General features: G+C 28.6%; 1 protein-coding gene across 3 annotated transcripts in view; it reads right to left on the minus strand.

Annotated features, from left to right (window-relative positions):
• Positions 1-27,432, minus strand: part of LOC132946180 (prolactin-releasing peptide receptor-like) — a 223,072-nt gene that overhangs the window by 28,026 nt on the left and 167,614 nt on the right. For all 3 annotated transcript variants that reach the window (XM_061016039.1, XM_061016041.1, XM_061016040.1), the window contains one exon: positions 20,631-21,048. In XM_061016039.1, coding sequence (XP_060872022.1) covers positions 20,631-21,048 — 418 coding nt within the window. The remainder of the gene's footprint in view (positions 1-20,630; positions 21,049-27,432) is intronic.

The following is a 27,432-nucleotide window of genomic DNA, read 5'->3' on the forward strand; positions in this document are numbered from 1 at the left end:
ATATAAATCGAATGCAATGAGCTCGTTTAGTTCGGTATTCTCTGGATAAAATAGTATGTATTATTGTGTATATTGGAACTAAATGATTCCAATCCTAAAAGAAACCTTTGCATTATAGTTTTTTTTTCCGAGTTGGTTGTGTTTTCGAAAAGTTTTTATTGGCGTAAATTGATTTTCTAGGAAACCGTGTGCGCAGCAACGAAACCACTAGAGACGTTTGTGGGCAACGGCAAAATCCGTGATGAACTTATTATTATCTTGGGAACTCCAAAACTATTAACACGCGTTTTGTACTAACAGTGTTAACGTTTTTATAAACCGTTTATGAGGCGATAATGCCATATAAGAGGTACGACGACATAATAATAATTGTGCTCAGCCACGATTATCCTGAAATCGTTAAAAAAAACTAGTGATTGTTAATAATCGTCTTTATTCATTGTTGTACAACATGTATAAAAATGTATATAACTATATTTGTATAACTATTAAGTTTAATACATTATAAATTGTACCAATCAAAACGATAAAAATCCAACACTAATAAATAACCAATATTATCTAATAAAATATATCCAAAACGAATAAATAAATCCACCACTTATGATATTTATGGCTTTCAAATGTTTACGAGGTTATAATAGTATACTTATATACTTATATGCAGATATTTCGGCCAATAATAGACGCATGGTATGGCGTTTGACTAAATGGTTAAGTTTTTTACCAACACGTACCTATGTGCAATTTATATAAAAAAAAATAATAATGTACCAAATATAATATTATATAATTCACCCATCCAAAAAAAAAAACAGTCTTTTTTGTTTTAGGTTTTCCTCATTTTATATACTCAATTATAATACACATACTCATATTATATAAACATTATTTATCAAGAACATTTTATGAATAAAATATAAGGGACGTAAATAAAATGTAAAACCTTTGAAATATAGGAATAAATATGAAAATTCTTCTTGAAGTATGCATGATTTCAAAGAATTTAAAACGAATTTGAACGTCACACGGTTACTAAGTAGTGTTTATGGGGCATTTATTTTAAATTGAACTAGGAAACCATAAATTCAACCTTGGAGAATTAGGGCCTTTTTTGACATAAATGTGGTAAAAACTTGCATTATATTGTATTTGTTGAGATATAAACAAAATAGGTACTAAAACACATTTTGTTTTGCAGTCAAATTTTTTACATACATACCTAATAATTATTTGAATTAACATACTAATCATATATTTTGAACCTTCGCGCTAATGAGGAACGTCGTCTCGTGTCGTATATGGGGCAAACACCTAAGGCGTCTTGGGATTTGGCCGTTTGAAAATTTAACGAGGTACTCGCACGATCGATATATATATATTATATTATATTATATATAATAAATATATATATATGGATACACATAAATACACACAACAATACAATATATTATGCGAGTCGAGTTCGTTCTATCGCATTGTTATAGCATCCAATACACGCAAGCTCACGATTACCAAATACACCTATTATAATCTAATATAAGTATGGTTCAAAGGCTTATACTATATACTTCGAGTGTTAGCAAGACCTACACAAATATAATAGCTATGTGTACACGCGATGAAGTGTATATTATTATCCGTTTTTCTAATACGGAGGTTTCTGTTATACCTTTTAGAGGAATATTCACCTATGGCCACACTATGGCTGACCGTATTTTCGTTTTAACGAAATACTAGTTAATTGGAAACCAGTAAGTACATATAAGTAGGTATACCGAACACAATTTAACATTTCGGTATATTTATCGAGTATTCGAAAATATTGAATAATTGGAAATCGAAAGTCAAAAAATATAATCGCATATGATAATCGCAATAATTATTATAGTACTACCGTGTTTTTTTACACTTGTGTGGTATTAATCGAAAATACCAAAACATAAAAGTACCATCGAAAGAAATACAGAAAAATTAAAATACAGAAATATACCCGTATAGGTATATTGATCGATGCCATAGTATTAACCTTAATAACCAATATAACCAATATATATTTAACCTATATTGGTTTAATAATCAAATTTTCAAACATAAAAATATATTATTTTTTATTTTAATCGTTCAACTATATATAGTTCCATTTAGGATTTTGATCACTTAGATGACTTTTTTAAACAACTTCATATTAATTTGTGTTTTATAGCTTATAATATTATTCAGTCGAAATTAATATGGATGGATTTCAGTGCATGTAGAGTACCTATACTAACACATTTGACTGTACCTTATTAGTTATTACTTACTTATTCAGATTAGTTTTCAGGTATATGCAATATACATATACACATATTATGTCGTAAAAATTTAGTTTTAGTGAGTACATTTTTAAGTGGTTTTGTATAGAAATATTTGAAATAGTTTACGTGCTCCAATTATAATACAATAAAATTACAAACACAACAATATCATTCGTATTGGTATTATAGAATATAAGTATAGATTAAGTAACAAAAAAACAATTTTTAACAAGATTTTCTAATAAAACGGTTCCATAATAATGACGTATACGAATTTCTAATTAGTTTTACATTTTTTTTTATATTCTCGGCCTTAGTTTTAAATTACTTGTAATATTTTTCATAATTAAAATAAAACATAATTTACTAAATATTTTATTTCATCAAATGTTAAGGTATTTTAATACTTAAGCAAACAGTTTTCAGCGATCGTCTCTCTGAGAAAAACAATATATACTACATAGATACATTATTAGAAAATCTGTAGACACATTGTACGGTTACCATACATGGAAGATAAACAGGAAGCAAAGATAGATAGAGAAAGAGAAATAGAGGGAAGGGAAAAATACTATTAAGTGGTTTTGGGGGTGTGAATAGTTAGTATAGAAATGGACGGAAATGATCCAAATGGTATTACAACTGTTGAAGTTCAGCTGATGTTTTAGAGCCACAATAAAATGTATGCCAATCGGTTGGGTGGTTGAGTTAATGGTTTTTGGATTAATTTATTTGAAGGAAATGTTTCCGAAATTTCTATTCCAGTATAATATATTTTATACTGAAACTTATCAGGCAATCTTCATTGGTAATAAAACTTCTAACGCCCACAAAACTCGTGAAATCATGGTCGAATAATTTTGTTTTTTTTTTTGCATTTTCTGAAAACGCGTCGTGCAATTGTTATTAACTACCTACCACAAATCCTAATGCAACAATGTAACAATGTAAATTATAATATAATATTAAATATGTGGAATGTAAAATAAATAGTAGAAAAAAATAATAATAGGTACATTGATTTTTGTATATGATTAGAATGTATATAATGGATTATAGGAATTATACCACACAATGATATCAATTTGAGTGCGTATTTTACATTGCAATTTTTGTCTGGGTATAGTAATATATGTAATATGTATATTGTAAAATACATTTTTAATATGAGACGTGTTTTGTTAATTAAATATTAATTATATGTATACGCTAGTTGTATAATATGCGATGTTGTAAAAAAAATGTAGTGATTAATTTTTTTACGATTGGATACTCTCTCTCATATATTATATTATACTCCAGTATCGAATATGATCTGAAATTAAAAGTATTAAAACAAAATTATAATTTATCGTATGAAAAAGAATTATGTATAGTGTTTTAAAACATAATTAAAAACACTTTTTTACTACACATTGTTATATAATAGGTCTGAATAACGAAATACGTTTTATGTTATAACATCTTATAAACTGTAGATTGCACATTTCAGCTAACTTCACATGCAAAATGGACCAATGAAATATATTTGTATACCAATGAACCATGGTTGAATATTGTACAAACTGTTTATAAAAAGTATCAAACTACCACACTATGATCGTTTAATGCGTTTTGCAAAATAAAATGAAACCATGCTACCTGTACGGTCTCTCGAAACCGAAGTTTAAGTTATTGTTAATCTATATTTGCATCTAATCAAAACTCTATTAATTAATATGTATTTAAAATATAGATGCGACTGAGACTTCATGGTAAGTGAAGCCAATAACAATTCTTTATCTTATCACAAGGTCACTAAGACCATAGTGATCAGATGGATTCATACTCCCAAAATAAAGAATTCTTAGCAATAATTTTGTTAAAAATAAATGTATTTAATATCAAATGTAATGCCTGCATACATATAAGGGCCATTCTCACAATATCCTGTCAAAGTTAACCGACACTTAACCATCCGAATTCTATGTATACTGAAAGAAAACAAATGACATTCAAGAACAAATACTTTCTTCGTCAGTGTGGTGGGCGAACTTCATGTAGATCTGGAGCGCCGTTGTTTCAAACATCCGATGATTTCAGGATTCTCGAATTACCGAAACTTTAATATAACGATATTATGTGCAGTTGTATTCAATGCGTAAATACGTCATTGACGTTTAATAATTTAATTTAGTTAGTTAGTGGGAGTTAGTTCTCTTTCTAGTTATTCCCACAAGTACGCACTTCAGCACGGTCGGCCAGAGAATATGTGTCTGCACGCAACTCGATAATTCGTATCATGTCTATACGTGTTTATTAAACTATACTATATTGTGTTTTATTGAAACGTATCATCAGGTATGAGCTAGCAGTACTGGCACTGTAGTGTTTTTGTTTAGACTTCTAATAATTATTGCAGTTTGTGGGTTACAAAGGTACCGATAATTAAAAAAAAGTAAATGTCGATTTGATTAATACACGTATTATAATATAATGCTGCTATGAAAAATATTTATATAATATACACATTAAATATATTATCATACATAAGTTGTATAAAACAAATAATCAAATGTATATTTGATAAGCGTGTACAAATTATTTGATTTTTTTTTTATTGATCTTAAAAATATCGGCTTCTATGGCCATTAGTTTGATTTTGATATTAACTTAAAATTAGTTTACAGAGGTATGTTTAACTTATGATATCGTATGGATTAAATTAAGTTATATAGTTGAATTTCTTTTATAAATTGTAGGGCGTTAGTGATAAAACACTACATATCACAACAAATCGGAGAAGCGCTCGGACCCGACCCTCAATCGATTTGTTTATTATTATCATACATCGTCAGTGACATTATTTAGAAGCGTATGATATTTATTTATTACATAAATATACAATAAACTTATAATATTGTAAGCAAAATATATGATTTCATAAACTTTCGATATTTTATCAGAATGAACCTAATTATATGTATCATAATATGATTATATTGTCGTAAACATAATAATACGCACTTGTGACCATTACTCATGCTATGTAAGTTAAATTAATTGTTTACGTTTTTAATAAATTTAAATCCAATTTTGTATGAAATTGACATTTTTTGACAATAGTAATATCATGGTGTTGATTATAACAATATAACAGGGTATGAAACCGACCAACCGTAAATAAAATACTGGATTTAGGTCTTAATTATTTTACTTTTATTGTTTTGTTACGTAGTAGGTACTATTGTGTTATATTATTTTATAAACTTTATTAGGATTAAAATATTAGTTCGTATCTATATTACAGGAGTATTTTTAGTATTATATAGATGCTGACAAGAACATATTATAATTTAATAATTTAATCTGATTATTAAAATTACAAAATATATTGTATAAATAATAGTTTTATAATCTTATTAATATTTTAGTATCGTACTAGATATTATAATAGTTTTACTACCAAGAGTTTTATAATGATTAAAATCTGAGTTTAAATGTTATGTTGGTACTTGCATAAACATTAATATAGCTGATGTTACTTTAATGGAAATAAACGTTATTTGACATTTATGTTCAAATATAATGAAATATCAAATCAATTACTTGGATAATTATTTTAACAGTTAAATTTTAAGGAATTTTAACATAAAAATGGTGCAAAAAGTTATAACATTTTCATGGGTTATAAATTAAAATTAGTCCGTAATTAATTTTCACCGTCATACGTGAATTATACTATGATATTATTTATACTATTGTATAACAATATATTCTAGTCGGGAAATCAAACGAATACTTAATTATGGGACTTCCCAAAATAGTATGGAATTTGTGGAGTACATTGTTATTAGTTATATTACTTGTTGTATATCCATGACTTTTAAAATATATTTGTTTTACTGTCACATAAATAATAATAGATTGATTCCAACTAAACACAAATTAATGTTTGACTTGGCAAATGAAATAATTTTTGTTCTAATCAATATAAATTTTTTTTATATATATATCGTTCCTAATGTACTCATATAGACGCTTGCGCTACAACTACAGAACATATTATTTTTATTTTTTAATACAGAAAATAAAAAAAAATTGAATTTTTTTTCCTTAAATTATTTATTATCCATATAATATTCATTTTTTTTTCATTGGTTCAACTTGTGTGCATTTATGTTTTCATTTATATTCGTTTACAACCTTCATTATGTATATAATATATTTAATTTCAAAGTGGCCGTGGCTTGAAATACGATTGATCTTAGGTTTCATTAACCGCATATGTAAGTAAATCATTCGAACCACAATGACTTACGGTAAAGTAAATCGATGATTTGATTTATAATTAAATATTTTTAAATATCATAATTATATATCTAAAACTTGATTATCACAACTGATTCCTTCCAACTATATAGTAAACTGTTACTAATTCTCATCCTTTCGTTTAATAATGTTGTAGAGTATCGTGGTTATCATTTTACGCCTACTGTTTATTCTAATAAAAATATGAAAAATATATTATACAATTTTTTAAACGTTTTGTGATACTAGGTATCTAAAAACGATTTCGTCTTATTGTATTTCGGTATCCTGCAAAACACCTACATTTTTTGTTCATAATAGTATAATAACAATATGTTTTGATGAACAAAGCAGTATTACAATAATGAGCAAGTAACATAAATTGGAATAATATTAAGATTTGCAAAATCCCTAAAAAAAAAAAACAACAGAAATGACTATTAGATAAAAATACAACATGTTATAGTATATTTTATACCCAAACTTGACCGCCAACATTTCCAAACGTTCAATTCTGAAAAAAGGTAAAATCCTCAGTTAACCCATCTGTCACAACTCACCCCGTTGACGGCTCTTATATCATCGCTTATCGATATTATGTGTCATCTTGAATTTTACGTAAGGTTTACGTATTATACGCATAAAATACCCAATGGCTACTATGTGTAGGTACTAGTACGCATACACTATACACACACAAAATCTCTGGATAAAATATTTACGTTTATTTGTGCGGAAAACTCGGTATAATCAGGGAATTTTCAATATTGTTATGCAGTGAACTGTTGATAATTTTCGATGATTTAAAAACTTCGATCATTTGAAGCAGATGCTTGGTCTCTTGAGAATCTCACGGTAATGTTAGAAAAAGACCATGCATTTAGAGACATTCAATAATTTGAAGTACAATTTAGGACGAATACAAACTGCCAGCATGTTAAAATTCTAAGTTCCTTCCGCGAAGTATTTTCACAGTAATTGAGCGTTCATAGTGAATACTCTTGTCATTAACTCTTTTCCACACAATGTTTATTTTGTTTTGAAAAAATAGTAAAAAAAAAATAAAAGGTAAATCAAGCATTTTCCGGGAATTATTCAATACAGGTCCAAAATGGACCTATTTATAGGAAAAACAAAGTTATTAATCAATTGAATAAATAAACGCCACTAAATATTTTTAAACATAAATTATCATTTGTTGGTAATTTTAAACAACAATACTTTTTCCGTAAATTTGAAAAAAAAATATAGTAAGTTACCTCATATATTGAAAATTATTATTTTTGAATCAATCACCATTTTTTTTTTTTGTCTCAACATTATGACTTTGTTCTTATTATTCTTGATATTTGTTATTATTCCCCGATTGCATAATATTTCACATTTTTTTTTTTTTTTATATAAGTTTTGTATGTTTTTTATTACACGTTGTTATGTAGTCATGGAACACTTCATTACAAATGAGGAACGGTTTGTATTGATCGTGATAACTTTCAATTTCTTGAAAGAGTTATTTCTTATATTCAAGACGATGATATGATCAGAAATGGCCTGCGTGGCATTCACAGTTTTTTTACGGTGGGAGCAAAATTTTCAAAATTTGATTGCATTATGCAATTTGTTAAAACGTCGGATTTCACTGAATACTCCAGACATATTATAAAAACGAGTGATAATAAATACAATCATTACAAATGCTACGTGAAAAAAAATGTAACTGATTATCCGATTATTAGCTTTAGGAATATATAAAAAAAGATTAATATGAATAATGTTTTCGACATTAATTTAACAAAATAACAGGTGGTTCAAAACTGGTGAATATTATGGGATTTCCTAATCCACGTAATATAATATGTAATGTATATGATATAATTACAGATTTAATATTAATTCTACACTGTTAATGTAATCGGATGGTCATTTTATTACAGCTTCAAAACGAGGCGTAGATGTTTTTCACTGATTTATCTATCACTTTGTACATATATAACTTGCGCACCCCTTAAATGGTACTTCAACTGAAAATACTAATACTTTGGTTTACACGTTAAAATTCGAGGCGATCGAACAGGCGTCACGTGTTAAAAGCATTCTGCCACAAACACGACTCGTCGACAGAACAAATGTCCACACTCTCAATACAGTGATAATGTACATACTCGAATTCCAGGCACTGTAGCTTTCTACCCATTTGCAGCCTCATCGATTTTATAGTACCTACCTACCATCCACTGCTGAGCTTTATTGTATAATATATTATATCGTTTAACCACGAGCAGCAGTTAATCACCCCGCATGGTGCTAAAATACGTGCTTTATTTGCGATTTGCGTGTTTGTAAAATACTGCAGGAGCACTGTAGTAGGAGTGTGTATTATAATTACTTATAATTAGTAGGTACCTATACGTTAGAATTTAAACAAAAAAAATACATCAAAACGCTACTGTTCGAAGTCGGTAGGGCGTCAACATAATGTATTTACCTAAGTATATATACACCATGGGTTGTATCTGAACACGTTTAAATACCTGAAGTGACCCCTGCGTGGTTCCAGCAATTTGTCTACCCCATCGGGTCATCGACCTAACCCCGGGCCAAGATCAATCAATCCACCAAAAGACGAACTTTTTATATATTGTCTTCGGAAATGCCAAAGTTCAGTCATCACATTTGTGCATGGAGCAAATAAAATTAAAAATTTACAGTTGACTTAAGTGCGTATAATCAAACAAAAAAAAATTACCAAAATATACACAACGAGGCAGCAGAAAATATAAAAATGTCGATTTTTATATTTTAATTTCTGTCGGATATTTTAGAATGCTTGGAATGTGAAACAAAACAATTTTATCGCCGATATCCGATAATAACCAATGTACCTGTGTTCTTAAAATCGCAAATATACCATAAATATTATAATATAATAATATACTATTATATGAAAATCATTATTAATATTGTATTATGTAGTTGTTTAAATACATAAAATGAACAACTAGGTAAATATTAGTTCGAGATTTACATTAAATTTAAATTTATAATTTTTATTTTTATTAAAAATTTAATTTTGGTTAAATAAATACGATATCCGGTATTTTTAAACATTATTATTATTATTATTATACTATCGTATGGAAAATGGTAATTTTAAAGGAGTATATACGACATTCTTGTTCATAAAAAATATATATAAAAACGCTGATTTCATAGTATATTTTTTATCGAAAAAATATCGTTGAAAAAGTGTTTGTACAGGCGTGATTGGGATAAATATAACAATGAAATTAATATGATTCAGGATCAATGTTTAAAGCAAATATTGAAATACGTTCTAATGAAAATGAAATGGGGAAATTTTTGTTTGTTTTTTCGAGTCCATCTTGTTTGTGGGTTAAAAATGTAAAAGTCACTGGGAATAATAATTAACTTTTCTCGTTGGCGTATTAAGTCATTTTTTTTTTTATTTAAATAACAATGAAAATTGAAGTGTACTTTAGTTAATAGGTTTTTATTTCATATTTCATATTGTACCGTAAAATAGAGACCAAAATAAAATAACACTGACCTTTTTATTAATTATTAAATACATTTTAATTTAAACTTATATAATTATTGCATATTTAGTTTACTGAAATATTTGATTTTATGCTGTTAAAAGAGCTTATGCAAAATAAGCTTTAAAACATATTATAATTTTTTCAAGATTAAAAAATGTAGCACACAAAGATAATACAAAATTATTATTTTTGGTGCAAAGTTCATATTAATGACCTCCAGGTAATTTTTATATAAAATATTTGGAAAGTTTTATAGGCACGTTAAAAAGCGAACCTGCCATAAAGATCAAATCAAAAACATAAAACAAAAACCTTTTAACGTTATTTTACATATAAACTGAATACGAAGCAGATTACGTTTTAAACGCTCGTAAATTTTTCTTTCAGTTCAGAATTGTTTAGCTTTTTAAAATTCATATAATTTTTTGCACATTGGCCCACGTTTATTTTTTTTTGTAATTTATTTAGCTATAAAATGCAATACGACCATTCAACAAAATGTTTATTTTCGTTTGGCTCAGACCGTTGAAAACAGTTTGTAGTAAAATTGACTAAATATTATTCAGGTGATCTGTCAAGGTTATTATTACTTATTTAACTGCATATTTTAAAATTTTACTGATTTGTTTATGGGATATAAACTATTTTGAAATTTAAAACTACTATAAACGTGGGTGATGAGTGATGACTGACGATTGACGACGATACGACCCGTCGTGGAAAGTTTTCGTAAAAGCTATACGTGGAAATCGTGCACATTTGTCGTGTATGAGTGTTAAAATAATGATAATTATCTATTATAACGCATACAATTTGTATTATAATATATTATTATGTATACGGTTTGTCTTATGTCTGGAAAGTTTTAAAATCCTTGATCCGCCGAGTGGATCGCATAATTATTAGTTCATGATAATGTGTGACGTGGTTAATTTAATTAATATTATATGCGTATTTTCACTGGGTTTGATGTTGTGATAATATCGTCATACCTGCAGCAGCAGTCGTTGCACGATATGACGTGATCCCAGCTAATGTAATGAACTTTTCCGACGGCAGACACACTGTATACTATTTTATTAAAGTTTTCAGTACCTACCTACGGGAGTGTGTCAACAGAACGACGATAGGGGACAAAACTTAATAATATATTCGACAGTAATAAAATGTATAAGCGATGCTTATTAAACGTTTTTTTTCAACATCGAAAGGATGGTTAGGTTAGGATACGGTCGATGGCGGCGGCGGGAGACGCGTAATGAAGTATAATAACATCGTCAGCAAGGTTTTAGATTTTATTCAGCTGCCAATAATTTCGAAAATGTATTACTCGACATCGTGATCGAAACGTTGTAAAAATAAATTGGAAAACTGCCATAATAAAACCAGCGTTATAAAGTCCATTACAATAATGACAGTAAGTACTATGCTCACTATATAGATTAGATTGTTCAATTTTCATATATACCTAATAATATATACGCATCGTATTATATAATATTCTATATTGTATACCTATGACTCGCACATCAAGATTAATGTAAAATATTTTATACACATTTTACATATAAATATTAAATATTGATATTCGGGACAATAAACGTGTCTGTCAGAAAAGTGTTGAAAGTTAGGTGTATCTCAGCTGAATGGTAATTTTATATTTACCTAGCATTCAATATTTATTTTTTCGCGAAATATTTACATTTTTACACGGACGGAATAGTGATGCATAAAATATAAACCTATTGCTCCGAAGGTCAGCAACGAAACATAATGTGGGGTTTAACACGACCGGCTATCAAAACTGACCTGGCACGCCTATACAAATTATACACATGGAAATATTATTATCTAACTATCGTGTAACAATAATGTACTTGTTGGGTTATTATGTTTTATCATTAGTCCAAACGGATAGCGAAGGATAGCTCTGAAGTATGTATACAGCAGTTTACTACTTTGCAAAAAAAACATATTTTATTTTTAAATATTGATCTATATTGTACAAACAACTATTTCAAAACACCGTGTCCATTACAATTTTTCTACTTGATATTAATAATAACAATAATAATGCAATGTAGGTATTAGCCACAAATAAATTTAATAATATGATTAGGAAATTATTTTTTTATTTTATGATTCTGCGATGATTCAACCCCGCAACAGACCATACATTAGATTTTAATTAACCACTCACTTCGTTATACATGGTAGGTACACATTTTTTTATTCTACCGTAAGCAGGTTCATTGTTGTTTTTCAATTTCCCTAATTATTTTTATTTTTGTATTTGCGCCAGAGAATTTAAGAGCATGCATTTATATATCATCCTTTTTTTTACCTTCTTGGTGGCTTAGCAATAATTTACGGTTTGCCGTCAGTAAGCTATTCTTACTTGCGTTTGTATTACGATGATAAATTGATACTTTTTACGAGATTACAATGAATTATTTCTTATTCCTTTATAAATATTGTTTTATTATGATTCTCCAACACGCTAAGCAGTTTTCGACGATCTTGTGTTGTTTAATTTTTCTACCGAAAATGTACACTAACAAGTTATTTAAATTGATAAAAAAATAAAATAAAAACGACTTGATAATATTTATTTCGTTTTTTCTGTATTCTATAAACTGAAAATTGAAATTATTTTAAGTTATTTATTTACCAAACATAAATAAAATAATATTGTGCAGATCGTCTACGCTCAGATATAATATATTAAATAACTTACATATAATTGTAAATATTATCAATTTAGGCATTCAGAAAAATATCATCAATGACTATTAGACGTTACTTAATAGTAAATATTAAAAACAGGTGTGTATTGAACTACGAATATAGCTATTAATTCTATAGATTTCTAATATAATGTTTTTTTTAACAAAAAGTGTCTTACCCACGTAAACTCATTTTTTTAAACTAATCAATATTGATAATTAGAATATCATGTGAGAATTTGTTTACATTGAACGACTGATAAAAAAGTATATAATATAATATTATATACATTATATATTATAATATAGCTGCCGCCTTCCAACTACAAGTATAAAAATTACATTTTATCATGATTTAGTTATCTCAAAAATATTATTTACTCGAAAAAAATGTATAGCTCCTTTGAGGTTTACACATTGTGGAGAAATAAATTCCCAGAAGACGCGAAAAAATCGCTGTGGAATAAATTTGTCCCGAGTCGTATTGCTACAAGTAAACATACTTCAATGGATACGGGAGTTCTTTTTTATATAAAATAAAATCGTCCTAGGATCAAATGTATATAATATACAGTTACAAAAGAAGAAATTTAATATTTCAACAAAAATTATATTTAAAGCTTTTGCGTCGTAAATTGTTATATCAGTTTTACGTTAGTGGGGTAAATGGAAATATTATATATTCTAGCCGAGAGCTGTTAGATATTATATGAAATAAAATCAACTAAATATTTATAGCGAGTGATATGTAAAAACATAATAGCGTCGTACCTGCAGCTGCGAAAGTGAGTACCTGTATGTAGGCACGCAAGACAGATATTTGGTAAAGTAAATAATATATTCTTTTCGTTTTTCAGAGTGACACGGTTATTATGGGTTTCGTATTCATGAGTTCTCGTGGCCAGATTTAATTTAGAAATTGGCGTATAACGAATAAAAACGTATAAATTAAGTTATATATTATACGTATAATATTACGCATCACGCGGTGGCCGCAGCGTCGAGAGGTGTATAATGTGTTGTGCCTTGTGCGTGTAAAAAAAAAAAAATGTAATACGTGTCATGTCATTGAAACTGACAAGGCGCGACGTGGGTTTAATGTGATTCTGAAGAAATGAAAACAAAAATATGTAGCTAGTGATTGTATATACCTGGGTACAAGTTTTTTGGAAACGAGTGTCTTTTGTTGTGACTCCTGCAATGCTGTAGCTGTGTATAGTGTATGTAATAATACTAATAATATATAAATGCCAATGTACGTTTGACCTTTTTCCGGACGTGTGCACAATGAACATATATATTATATACCGAGTAAAAAAAAAGATTGATTGTATCTTTTATATACAATATTCATGCTCAGCTGCTGTATAATATAAAGTTTAATGATGGTGTTTTTTTTTCTTGTACTCAACATTGATGTATTTTGATTATAAGTATACCTGAAAAAGTTTGGGTCATAAGTAAAAATGACTACCATCACATAGTTGTGTGAAAACATCCTATACGAATTGATATGAGACATATAATTTAAGTCACATTTTGCAACACATCATATTTTTATGGTAGAGTTTTTGCGAAAAATCATTTGGTAATGATTTGTCTTCGCTAAGATTTGATGTTAAGAAAATGGAATGTTCTGCATTAATATTATTGGAAATCACTAGTTTCCGGCAAAATTTAAAATTCCTGTATCCTTGATCTCCCATTTCTGACAATATTAAAAAAGGTTTGATTCTCGTTTCCGCTAATTTACCTGCAATATATATGGTCAAAATATTGCAAAACAACTATACAATAAAGGAAAGTTAACTTTTCTTTTTGTTTATATTAAATACAGGTTCTATAAAATCTTCACAGTTCATATATATAAAATGTTAGATAACTTTAATTGTTCATTTAGCTATTATTATTTTTGTAGAAACTATGTAAAACAAACAGAAACAAAATATTATGTACCTACCTATTACCTATCATGGATAGTTATTTTTTTATTTGAGTTATTAGTTATTATTATATTTTTTAATATAAAATATTGTAATTTGTCATACAGAACATGTAAAAATATTTCAAAATACTATTACTAATATAATTTAAATATACCATAAAAATAACCACATTATTTTTTTATATAGCATTGAACATAATATATACATACATATTATAACAATAATTATTTACACAAGTATAATATGAAGTATGTATACGAAAATGCAAAATTGCTTCTAAAAATATGAAATATAAGTATAATAATTTTACAAGAGTAGGTATTCTGGGGAAAGCGGTAATCAACCTTTTTAAAATTGGCGAAAAAGGTCTATGACGGAAACGGTAATTTTAAATTTTGGTGGAACGTTACACGTCCATATTATTTTAAGATATTTACGTGTGTTTCAATTTCAATAACTTATTTAAAAGAATGCTGTTTGTGAGGACTATAAGTAGTGATTTATTGGGGTCGTGTATATGCATTCCTATGTTTGCTAGAGGATAAGCATTGTGTTAGAATAACAATACGTATATATTTTTAAGTGTGTGTACGCATTTACTTCAACAATGTTCAAAGCATTGTTTTTCAATTTATCGGTTTGGACTGTTAGGGTCGGCGAACGAAAAATCAAACACCCCAGTGATGTTTAAACGTTCCGCTGCTCGATAAAAAGTTCCACAATCGGTATCCAGGGACCAGGAGGCAAGAATATGTCTATCGGGAAATGTTTATTTTTTATAAGAATAAAATATTGATTTTTGATGAATTTGTTTTTTACACAATTTCGTTAGTTTCAACTTTTAGCCTTTAGGTATAGGCATTTAGACACCATTAAATTATTTACGATACATAATGTTATACAATATATTTGATAATAATATGTAAAAGATAGGTAGTTGGGTTTAAAAATATGTATTTATGGTTTGTATATGGATCAAATTTTAATTTACAAAAAATATTCTAGCACTCAAATTGCTTAAATAATTATTAACAACTTAAATTTTAGACATAATAAAGGCTAAAATAAAATATCAATAGCTATTTTGTAAGGTGCCTATTTAAAAAAAAATACAAAATAAAAGTAACATATTTCTTGATAAATTATGTGTTAGAGTCGTTAGGGATAGTAACCGATGAAGAAGAAAAACTGTTTAGTATTTGCAAAAACAATAGATACATAAAGTAGGTGATTGAAAATACCGTCGGATTTATTGTAAGAGCTATTTTAAAGTCACTCCAATGTGAAATATGTGCTAATGAATTACAACAAAATAAATTCATTGCTATTAGTAAAAAAAAACAGAGTTGATCTTACAATGGCCAGTCAAAGCGTTGTAAAGCTCTGTCAAGTAGCAGAAGCTGTTGAAAGAGTAAATGGGATACAGTTTAATAAGATGACTATAGACAAGTTGACAGTAAAAACTTTCTCGAAGAAATAAATGTTGGACAATGTTTTGTAAATATATCTAGTCATTTTATGGACCAGAAGAAATAAGATAATCATTTATTGCAACTCATAAAACTCATTATAAACTATTTTTGAAAATTCAAATAAAATGTAAAGACGAGTAAAGCAGTTGTGCACAAAACTTGTACACTTCCATCAACAAATAATATAATACAATACACCTATTTTGACTAGTTTAGTTTACTTCAAATTGTATACGACTTTGATTTAAATAGGTACCTAGTCCTGACTAAATAATATTTCTAACACACGAACTAGACTATATATATAAAAATTGAATATTTTGATAATTGAATATTAATATTATAAAGAGTCATAAAAATGTATATATTATTATATTTTGTGATATAAGCTTGCAAATGTTGTGAGAAACCATGATAATATTACTCCAAAGAGGCTTGCACCCTTATTCAGCTCTTTCGTATTTCCGACCTAGCTTTGTATCCCTTACACATTGATTTAACTACGGCCTCTCTATCTTTGTATTCGTGGGCCATAATTATTAGGGCGATGAATTAAATGAATCTATATATATATAGGTAAATGTAAATTAAGTACAAGGTTTACATACATATTACCTGTTATTTTGTATTATTTAATACTTAATATCACGATAATCAATACTTTCATTGATCATGATTAATGCTTATGAATAGTTAAAAACAAGGTTAGATTAGGTAGGTTAATTAAATAAAAAAAATCAATTTTAATCAGTTTAAAAGCACAACCAGACGAAAAACTAATAACCCAATGCAGCATTGCAATAAATGAATGAATATACATTGTTGTTTTTTTTTATGAAGTTACATAATATTATTTGAATTATTTAATATTGGCACGAGATAATATTGTAAGCGCATACACTATACAGCATGTTAAAATATTCATTGATGATCGATGATAACACAATACCATAATGTAAAAATAGGAATAATGGTGAAACATATTTTTTGAATTATTATTATATTATTTTTATTATTATTATTGCATAATATATTCAATTTGATCGTCTTAAAAATATCCAGTTTAAAAAACAAGTATCTGGGACATTAACCTTAATTTGCGATTTGTAGTGTCATCTATAATAATTAATTAAAATTGTTATTAGTCGAGTCTTATCAATGAACTTATTTAGGTATATAATATTACAGCTTAAAATATGATAATTCAAATGAAAAAATTATTTCTCCTAACTAATATTTGTACAATGGTACAGATATTGCTAAGTGTATTTGGTCACAAAATTGTACCTTCAAATTATAAATCACGGTGTTGCGAATGAGTACCCATGCTCATATTATGATAATATACTTGTCACACAAACACAATCCGTATTGCATGTTCAACAACAAAATACCAACTATACTCAACCTCAGTGAATCATCGGTTCCAATACACACGAACAACATACTTTTCATATGGAAAATAATAATATTGAAACCAATTATTGTAATAGTTCAAAATAACAATTAAAGTAAATAATAAATTTCTCTAACTTTAAATCTTGGTATAGAATATATTTGTGATTTTTATCACTATTATAGTCTTATATTATACTATTATAAGTAGGTATGCTTGTTCGGGAGTTTTTCTAGACGTTGCGAAGGCTTTCGACACTGTCTGGTATCAAGGATTACTGTTCAAACTTAAAAAAATATTTCCAGCCCCTTACTATCTACTTCTAAAATCTTACCTTGCAAACAGATCGTTGAAAGTCAGAATTAACACCAAACTATCAACCTGCCATAGTGTTCTAGCAGGCGTCCCTCAAGGCAGCGATATTGCCCCATTTCTTTACATTTTCTATACCGTGGATATTCCAGTTAATCAACACACTCTCATCGGAACCTACGCAGACGACACAGCCATACTTGCCTCAAATTCTGACCCTGCCATTGCCAGTCAACAAATCCAAACCCACCTAAGCACTGTTATGTCTTGGTTCAACAAATGGGGGATCAAAATCAATGAAACCAAATCATCACATATTACTTTTTCTCTTAGACCACAAGACTGCCCTCCGATCATCTTGAACAACTCTACTATTCCGCATTGCACCCAAGTTAAATATCTCGGTCTTACACTCGACAGAAGACTTACTTGGGGCCCTCATCTCAAGGACAAACGCAAAAAATTAAACAGCACACTTCACCTACTCAGACCCTTACTAAGATCCAACATCAGCATTCAAAACAAAATTCTCATTTACAAATGTCTCCTCCGTCCCATCTGGACATACGGCATCGTACTCTGGGGCCCAGCGAAAAAATCCAATACTCAAACGATTCAAGCTTTTCAATCAATTTGTCTCCGTATCATTGCCAAAGCTCCCTGGTACGTTACGAACAAATTACTTCACGACGACCTTCAAATCAAAACCATCCATGATACAGCCACCAATTTTTACAAAAGGTTTCACGGGAAACTTCTTAAGAACCGCAACCACCTCATCACTCAATTGGCCTCAAAAACTCTTCCCGACAACCCTCCACGACGTCTCAATCGCAACTGGTGCAGAGATCTTCTTAACCTGTAAAATACATTTTATTTCATTGTAAAAGGTGACTCGACTGCGAGTCTTCCTACACGTTACTCAAAGCCTTTATTCTCTTTATATTATTTATTTTGCCATATCATATTTACTTATTGTATAATGTAATGTACAGATTGTAAATTTTCAATAAACGCCATTTATATATATAAAAAAAAAAAGTAGGTATGCATTTATCTGGCTATTATAATACAGTTACCTACCTATATAGAGTATGTAGGACGACAAAATCAAACGTTAGTTTCCGAATAATGATATAATATGTAATACACATTTTAATGGTATTACCGATATTATTAGGTATAGGTCTGGATCATGATCTACATCGTGATATGCAAATATTGGGCCTAATAGACATATCTGTATATTTAAAATATGTTTAAGTAATGTAAACGTATAAATCATTGGAGATTAATGATAACCAGGTTTTAGCTGTATAGTTTAATGTGTGTTATTATAGCGGGTCTATGCATTTTGAGAAATACACTTTAAAATAGAAAAATGTGCATTAAAAGTCTAAAATTCCAAAATAATTACAAAATTAATTAATTCAAAGTTATGTCAACTAGTTGTACAGTTAAATAAAAATTTAAATAGTTTATAAATAATTATCTATTATGAAAAATAGATTTGAGTAAATTCATAAAAATGAACTTTTTACATTCGTTTATCATACGTATTCATATACCTATTATATACTTATGTACTTTTTTTTTTTACAAATGTGCAATAAAATCAACAAAACACTAGTTAGATGCATTAATGTTTCAGTTAATATTAAAATTAATATTAGGAGTTGTTATGACTCAAATCAAATATATATATTTAAAAATCATTAAATGTCGCTATTTCACAGACCTCGTTACTATATACCTAAAAATATATAATAACACTATTAATAAAGTTGATTATATAATAAACATGTACACTATATTGTATAACAACATTATATGATACTTTAAAGTGACGTTATTTAAAAATGTGAAAACTGTCAATTGGGAATTCATATTTCATCCAGAAACAAATCCTTTACACTGACTAGTAGGGTGACTATAATATTCTCATCTCTCAATGAATCGAATAAAATATTTAAAAAAAAAAAAAACTATTAAGTAATGAAGGAATAAAACCATTGACTCACATGATATTGCTATAATATCTATGATTATATTATACATTATAATTATTATATAATGAGAGATGAATGTGTACATCATAGATTAGATTTAACTTTAACATATAGACTCGTGATTCTATGTGTTATAAATAAATATCCATTTAGGGATGTGTGACTACATTAGTGCAAGAGTGAGTGACGAATCAATAACTTTAGTGATATATACAACGATGCTGCATATGAATCATTAAATAACATATCGTAAGACCACGACTTGCGTCATTATAAAATTACCACTAGAGAGTTAGTAATACTCGGGTTATAAAAATAGGAAGTCTGTGGACAGAGTATGGCGAACATTTTCAGAATCAGAGCGAGCATCTTCACGTCATCCGTTGTCGGTTTTTTTTTAGCAGGAATACAGAAATATTTCGACTATTTTCATATACTTATTATCTATTATGACTTAATTTGTATTTTACATATTGCAATACCAATAGCGACTACTTCCTAAACAACGGTTGTTCGTGTGTGGGCACGTAACAACATTATAACATACACATCACAGATTATATTGTCATACACGAGAGTATCGTATACAAATGCCTATAATAGATAATTTACGACTTACCACGAGATCCAAGCCGGTGCAGTCCGTAGTGGCGGTGGTTCGGCCGGACGGCAGCACAATGGACGTTGGCAACAGCGTTTCCTGGCACGTGTCGTTGCCGTTGCACGTCCTCTCGGACCGGTATCCACCGACTCTGCCCCTGCGTCCCTGGCCCACGTCTGCCCCAGTCGCGCCGTACCCGGAACCGTTGCGCCAACAAGGCAACACCTGTTTGAACTCTTTCCGGAAGTTCTCGTTCAGCCACGCGTATAGGAACGGGTTGTAGCACGTGGAGCTCATGGCCACGGCATGAGCAGAGAAGAAGAACAGGTAGTAGTGTGTCCACATGGCAGTCTGCAGATAGAAATCGTTCAGCAGGTTTATGGCGGTCAGCGGAAGCCAAGACACGCCGAATATTGTCACCATGGCTATCAACATCCTGCGAAAAAATCAAAATAATCCATCAAAACCAATGGTGATTTTAACGGAATAGATACGGACAAATTGTGTTCTGCAGAGAGGTTTGGTCATTCGGTCTAATAATTTTAGGAATGACAATGTGTCATGTGCCATAATATTATGTGCATCGACTGTGGTAATATCTAGTAAGTAACGACTACATCTCAAACGCGTACTAGCATACTGACAATCTATACGCATCGATTTCTATCAATAGAAAATAAATTAGAAATAATTCTTCAATAAGAACAGAAAGAAATAAAAAGCTTTAAAACCATGGAGTATTTATGCATATTTGTATTCACCTTTGCATATTGTTTTCTATTGCCTATATTATGCATATTATACTATATTTTATTTTGGTCGAAATAAATTTCTTTAGATTCTTACGGACCTGTATCTATTTATTATTTAATTTTGAATTAATTGTTATATAATTTAACTCAAAGTAATTATTGAAAAACGAAAATGTTTCCTTATACCAGAGTCTTTTTTCCAAAAATTTTTAAATTGGGCTCTTTTGTGTGTTGGTTGTTTGGGGGAAGATACTAGTTGTGACTAAAAAATTAATAGTCCATTTGGGCGACAATAATTTATACCATTTGGATGAACTTTGATGTGAAAAAGTAGGGTTCATCATTAATTATTTCTATTATGTATATCGCAGGTATATGATTTTATTTTAGCAATTGAAAAATTTGTATTAATGATATCATTGGCTATATAAGTATATTACAATATTACTATAACAATATCATTTAAAATGTAAGAGTTTATTATTAATTATGTAACATGTATTTTATATATAACTTAATTTTTTCAATATGTACATTAATTTACCTATTCAATTATTCACCCAAACGGTATTTTTTGTGGAATAAATATTCACACAATTGGTATAATATACCCTATTCGACCAAACAGACCACATTTCGTCCAAACAGTCTAATCCCCTTTGTAATGGCTGCGGACTGGGTTTTTTCACTCAAGGCAATTTGCACCACTCTAGAATTTATCCCATTAGAACCATGGGTTTGTTGGATGGATTTATCATATTATATTCAACTATCTTTCGGAACACCTATAACGGCAAGGTCCTCTGCTAATTTTTTTTAGGAAGATTTGCTATTTTAGGATGTATACGGCCGTACATCATTTGCGCATCACTATAATTGTTTATTTCAACCTTTTTCGTTGTACGATGTTGCCCGTCGTTCGATTTTTACACATCGCCCGTTTGCGTTACGTAAAATATCATCTTACATAATTTGCTCATAGGAATTTTTAATATTAGAACTGGAAGTGACTAGGAGTACCCAAAAGCGCTAGTTAGTTGCTTCAATTTTCAAATATTTTATTGCTTTTTTTATTTTCAAACATATATCATGATATTATCATGACACGATTACTCAAGTAAGCGAGACATGAGTGATTCTTAAGCATGGCCATTCCTCAGATTTTAACTATTGTTTGAAATTGAATTGAATAAGCCAATGTATTTTTAATTATATATAATATGTATATATAGTATATACCTATTGTATGTGAATTATACCAATTGACAATACATTATTGAATGTTCAAGTTCAGCTGAAATTTGGAATTCAAACTAAAAAGTCCATTTAATTATGAGATATAGAACTTAGATTATGTACTTTTCGGTATTTGTTATACCCTTCTATTGTTCAATATGCTGATGTGCAAACAAATAAGGATGGACGATATTTTTGCCCAGGTAAACAGACGATGCTCAAAGGATGACCTCCGATGTATACATATGAAATAGGTCCCATTGGTTAGGGTCGGGTTAGGTTGATCGGCCGGTATATTATATTTATACTAGACGCGGTTTTTTCCGGTTACGATTACAATATAAATTAACATAATATAATAAACACACATATTATATACATACACACGTATACATTATATGTGCGTTGTGCATGGCCGCGTGTATAATACTATTATGTACGCAAATATTAATAGAGGGTTGTCCCTTTCCGAGTACGGTCTCGTGCCCGACACTCGCTGACCGTAAAATTGTTCACACGTCTCGACGACGTGGACGACGATAACTTCTAGACAAATCCAACGAATACACACGCATTATAATAAATTTCAATAAAACGATACGAAATGTAGATCTTAGTTTCAGAGAAATCGCAACACCTTTGGTATAAGTTTAACTTCGGAAGTATATAGTATAATATAATTTAATTCCAATTTCCAACATTCGATTTAATTGTTCATATTAAATTTTTGTAGCACAGTGAACTCTTTCCCTTCTTAGAGTACATATTATACAAATAGAGGAAGTTTTTTTTTCCACTATAACTTTCTCAAACGGAACCCTCTGAATAGCAGAAACTTCCGAATTTTGGACAACATTTCAGTGACCGAAAGTGTCCAGGAATTAGAGGTTACACTATATATACATATGATTCGTTTTAAAAACTTATATCAACTCACGAGCGAGTATACTAATGCAGGACTTTGATAGTATCTTAAAATCCCATCTCTTATCTTGGGTTTGTGAAGATTATTCATGCAAAGTGTATTAAACTAATTTTCTTTTATTCAAATAATATTCCCAAAAATAATACATGCTTTTAAAAGAATACATTGTTGGACTTAAGTTTTTTACTATATATAATATACATATTATGTATAGGTACTTATACATATAATCCAAATACTAATCGATATTACTCAAAAACGATAAAACGTATAAACTTGAAATTTTGGATAATGGTTCCTCCGATATATAATTAGAAATAGTTAAAAAAAAATAGCTTTTCAAAGATGGACCCATACAAGAATTTAGTTTCGAACAAGTATTTAGTACAAATAAATATAAATAATATATGGTTGCCATTGGTTACAGAAAATAAAATATTAATTATGATTGGATATCATTTTACACCTGTATTTCATATTTGCCCAAAACAACCCAAATAACTATGTTAACTACGTGATACCCGCATAATGTTGTCTCCGTCATACACACGTTACGACATACAAATTTTCGTTCAACAATTTCAATAGTGTGCTGTTACTTTTAATATTAGAGTGAATTGACTTATTATGAAATGTACAGTTAAGATTATTATCTAAGAGCCCAAATAGGCTTTTATCGATGCTATTATTTTGAAGTAAGTTAAGACTTTTTTGAAACTGTACATTGTATAATGAACATAATTTACTTAAAAATAATAATATCTATAAAAAGCTACGTGGAGCCCTATAGATAATAATCTTACCTTTAATTTTTTTGAATAGGTTAATTCACTATAATTTTTTATAACTAACAAGCACATTATTTTAACTGGTAAAAGAACAATTGCTCTTAAGAATCTGTGCTGCAGCTTACATTTAACAGAGTTTATCTACAATCGTTTAATTTGTCACGGGAAACGGAGTGCAAGATCAGCTAGTATAATATAATGTTGCTGGGATAATATATATAATTTTATTTATAATATATTGAAAATACTAATAACTTTTAGACACACCCCACTTTGGGTTGAATTAATATATATTTTTTACAACGTACAACAATAATCTAATATTTTTTATAATAATAGTTAATTGTAATTCTATGACCAATTTTATTATTATGTTAAATAATTTAAATTTATTTATTTTCTACCGCCGTAGTCGTATCGTGTTTAATATTATTATTCAGTTTAAAATGTGTTCACATTGACATATTTTAGCATATTTTGACTTTTTCATTTTAAGGCGAGTTTTTTGATTTTATAAATATGAATAAATTTGTTACAAATATATTTAGATAGCCAGCAATAGAAGTCTATCATATTCTTCTAGTGTGCCAAATGTTGTGAGTTTTCATTTACAGGTTTTGAACATCAGTTTCACATACTGTATGTATTAATTGAATCATTAATTTTTCTAATGTTCCAATTATGTATTATGTCTTATCCAATTATGGATAGGAAACATTGAACCAAAAAAAAAATAATTTTGGTAGTTTCAGTCTATGTGTTTATTTGTTCGTAACGTGATAAAATGATCTATTAAATGAAAATGATTGTACTTTAGCGATTATAGTTTCTTCTTTCTGACAACGCTATACTTAGCAGCGCGCCCCCTTTGGAATATAATATAGAAATTGTTATGTTTGTATTCCTGACCAACATCATTACACGTTACCACGAGATAAAGATTAAAAACAAGAAATAAAATCAATAAATATGTGACTTAATCATTAGACACACGCAGTGATTAAATAAATCGTTGTTTTGTATGTGCATGATATTTTTTAAACTGAATTAATTTACTAATGACATTATAAGACGGCGGTTTGTATAGGCAAAACAGGTACATCGTACATCACGGTCATAAATATTTTATTTTTTTATCTAATAGTTAAATGTCCATGCGAGTATAATTTATTGTAATCACTTCAATTTTTTACAACTGACGATGTGAACAAAATATATAAATGTAAATGTAACATGTTCGCGTATAGTAGTGTTGTTGCTTTGAAAACAAAACACACAATCGTAATAATTGTATTTACTTTAAACTATATGGACTGTTTGAATTGATTAATTGTTCTAATTGTGTTTATTTTGTATTTTTTGTTTAGACCGTGAACCGATTGTTGCTTTAGGATTTTTTCAAATAAAAATAACATTTGTTCTGTCGTAGTAATATATTGTCACAGGCACCCGCTGTCGATAGAAAAGTTCAAAACGCGCACTGCAATAAACACTTTACTCGTACATTAACAATATTGTCCGACAAGTTAAACTTTGCGTTATATAAGATACAAAAAAAAAAAAAATCTTACGGAAAAAAGTCTGAACCTTTTGTAATTGTACAAATAGGTATAAATGACCCGAAAAGATTCACCAGTGGTGTGTGATCAGATATATATAGTATTAAACAAAAATACACCGAAGTTAAAATATATATATTATGCATGGTAATAATCGTCTAACGACCAACTTTATAACGACGACGAACGTATAACTTGGTACGTTTGAATTTATAATTGGGCTGTGTCAACAACGAGGCGCCAGACGCATAAGCAATGTTTAATAGAACCCTTTCAATATACACGATACACATGCATATACATATAATCAGGCCACCAGAGAATTATAGTTATCTTGGGGACGACAGCATGCCTAAGTACTTATTATTTTAAAATGTGTGAGTACCATCAACGACATGACTACGGTGTACTGTATTACATTTTAATGGTTGTAAAATAAAATATGTTCAATAATCATTACAGACAGATTATAGTATTATACTATTTAATATATTATATAATAGTATATTGATTATAATAAGCATAAACGATTTTTTATGAAGAACGAATTTCTATATTTTTATTTACGTATACAACAAAAAACTACGTGTAAAGACCTCACTAAAAAAAAAAAAAAACACAAAAGTAATTTCTTCAATTCATTTGTATAGATTATAGTAATTGTTTATAATTGTTTGTATTTTATGATAAGCGATAATTTAACTTAGCTTGTTGTCTACTCATATTTACGACTAACTACAACTACAAGTCCGATATAAATATTTACATCCCCATTTTCTATTTTTACAATATTACCATTACAAAATTTAAGTACAAACTTACTATGAGTAGCCTACAAGTTAAGTTAAATTATTTGTATTAAATTATCGCACTTCATCAAATACAAACAATTATAAACGATTTCTATACTAATGAATTGAAGAAATTACTTAGCCTTTTTTGATATCAAAAATTTTCTAGCCTGAGATTTTTACACGTGGTGTTTTTGTTGTTTTTTCATTTTGTTGTTGAAATGTTGGATATGGTTAGCCTATGTTTTTTTTTATCGAGTGAAAAATTATTAAAAACATTTTTGTTATTTTATGGATGGAGTAAATTAATATTTTTATTTATTTATTTTATTACAAACGCGGGCAGAAGCCCAAAGTTATAATAATACAACGAAAGAAACTTTTTAGTATATTTTTACAATAATATTCAAATAAACTAGGTCAGCGTTTCCCAAACTTTTTTGGCTCGCAGCGCCCTTTTTGAACTAACTTTCTAAGGGAGCTCTTCCCAAGTCATAGCACGTCTAATCATAAGAAATATAAAAATAAATAATAAAACAGAAAAAATGTTGTAGGTAGGTACACCACAACCATTTATAGTAATTTTATTAATAATGTACAAGCTATATTTTATAATGATTCTTTTTTTCATATTTTGTATTTTATTCTATAAAATAACAATTCAGTCGGCTAAAATTTAATTTCAAATTTATCGATTGTTATATTATATTTTTTTTTTATTACGAATTTTTATGTTTTTTGGATTATTTTTTTGCATATTTTTTGACAA

The sequence above is a fragment of the Metopolophium dirhodum genome, chromosome 6, assembly GCF_019925205.1.
Source record: "Metopolophium dirhodum isolate CAU chromosome 6, ASM1992520v1, whole genome shotgun sequence".
NCBI lineage: Eukaryota > Metazoa > Arthropoda > Insecta > Hemiptera > Aphididae > Metopolophium > Metopolophium dirhodum.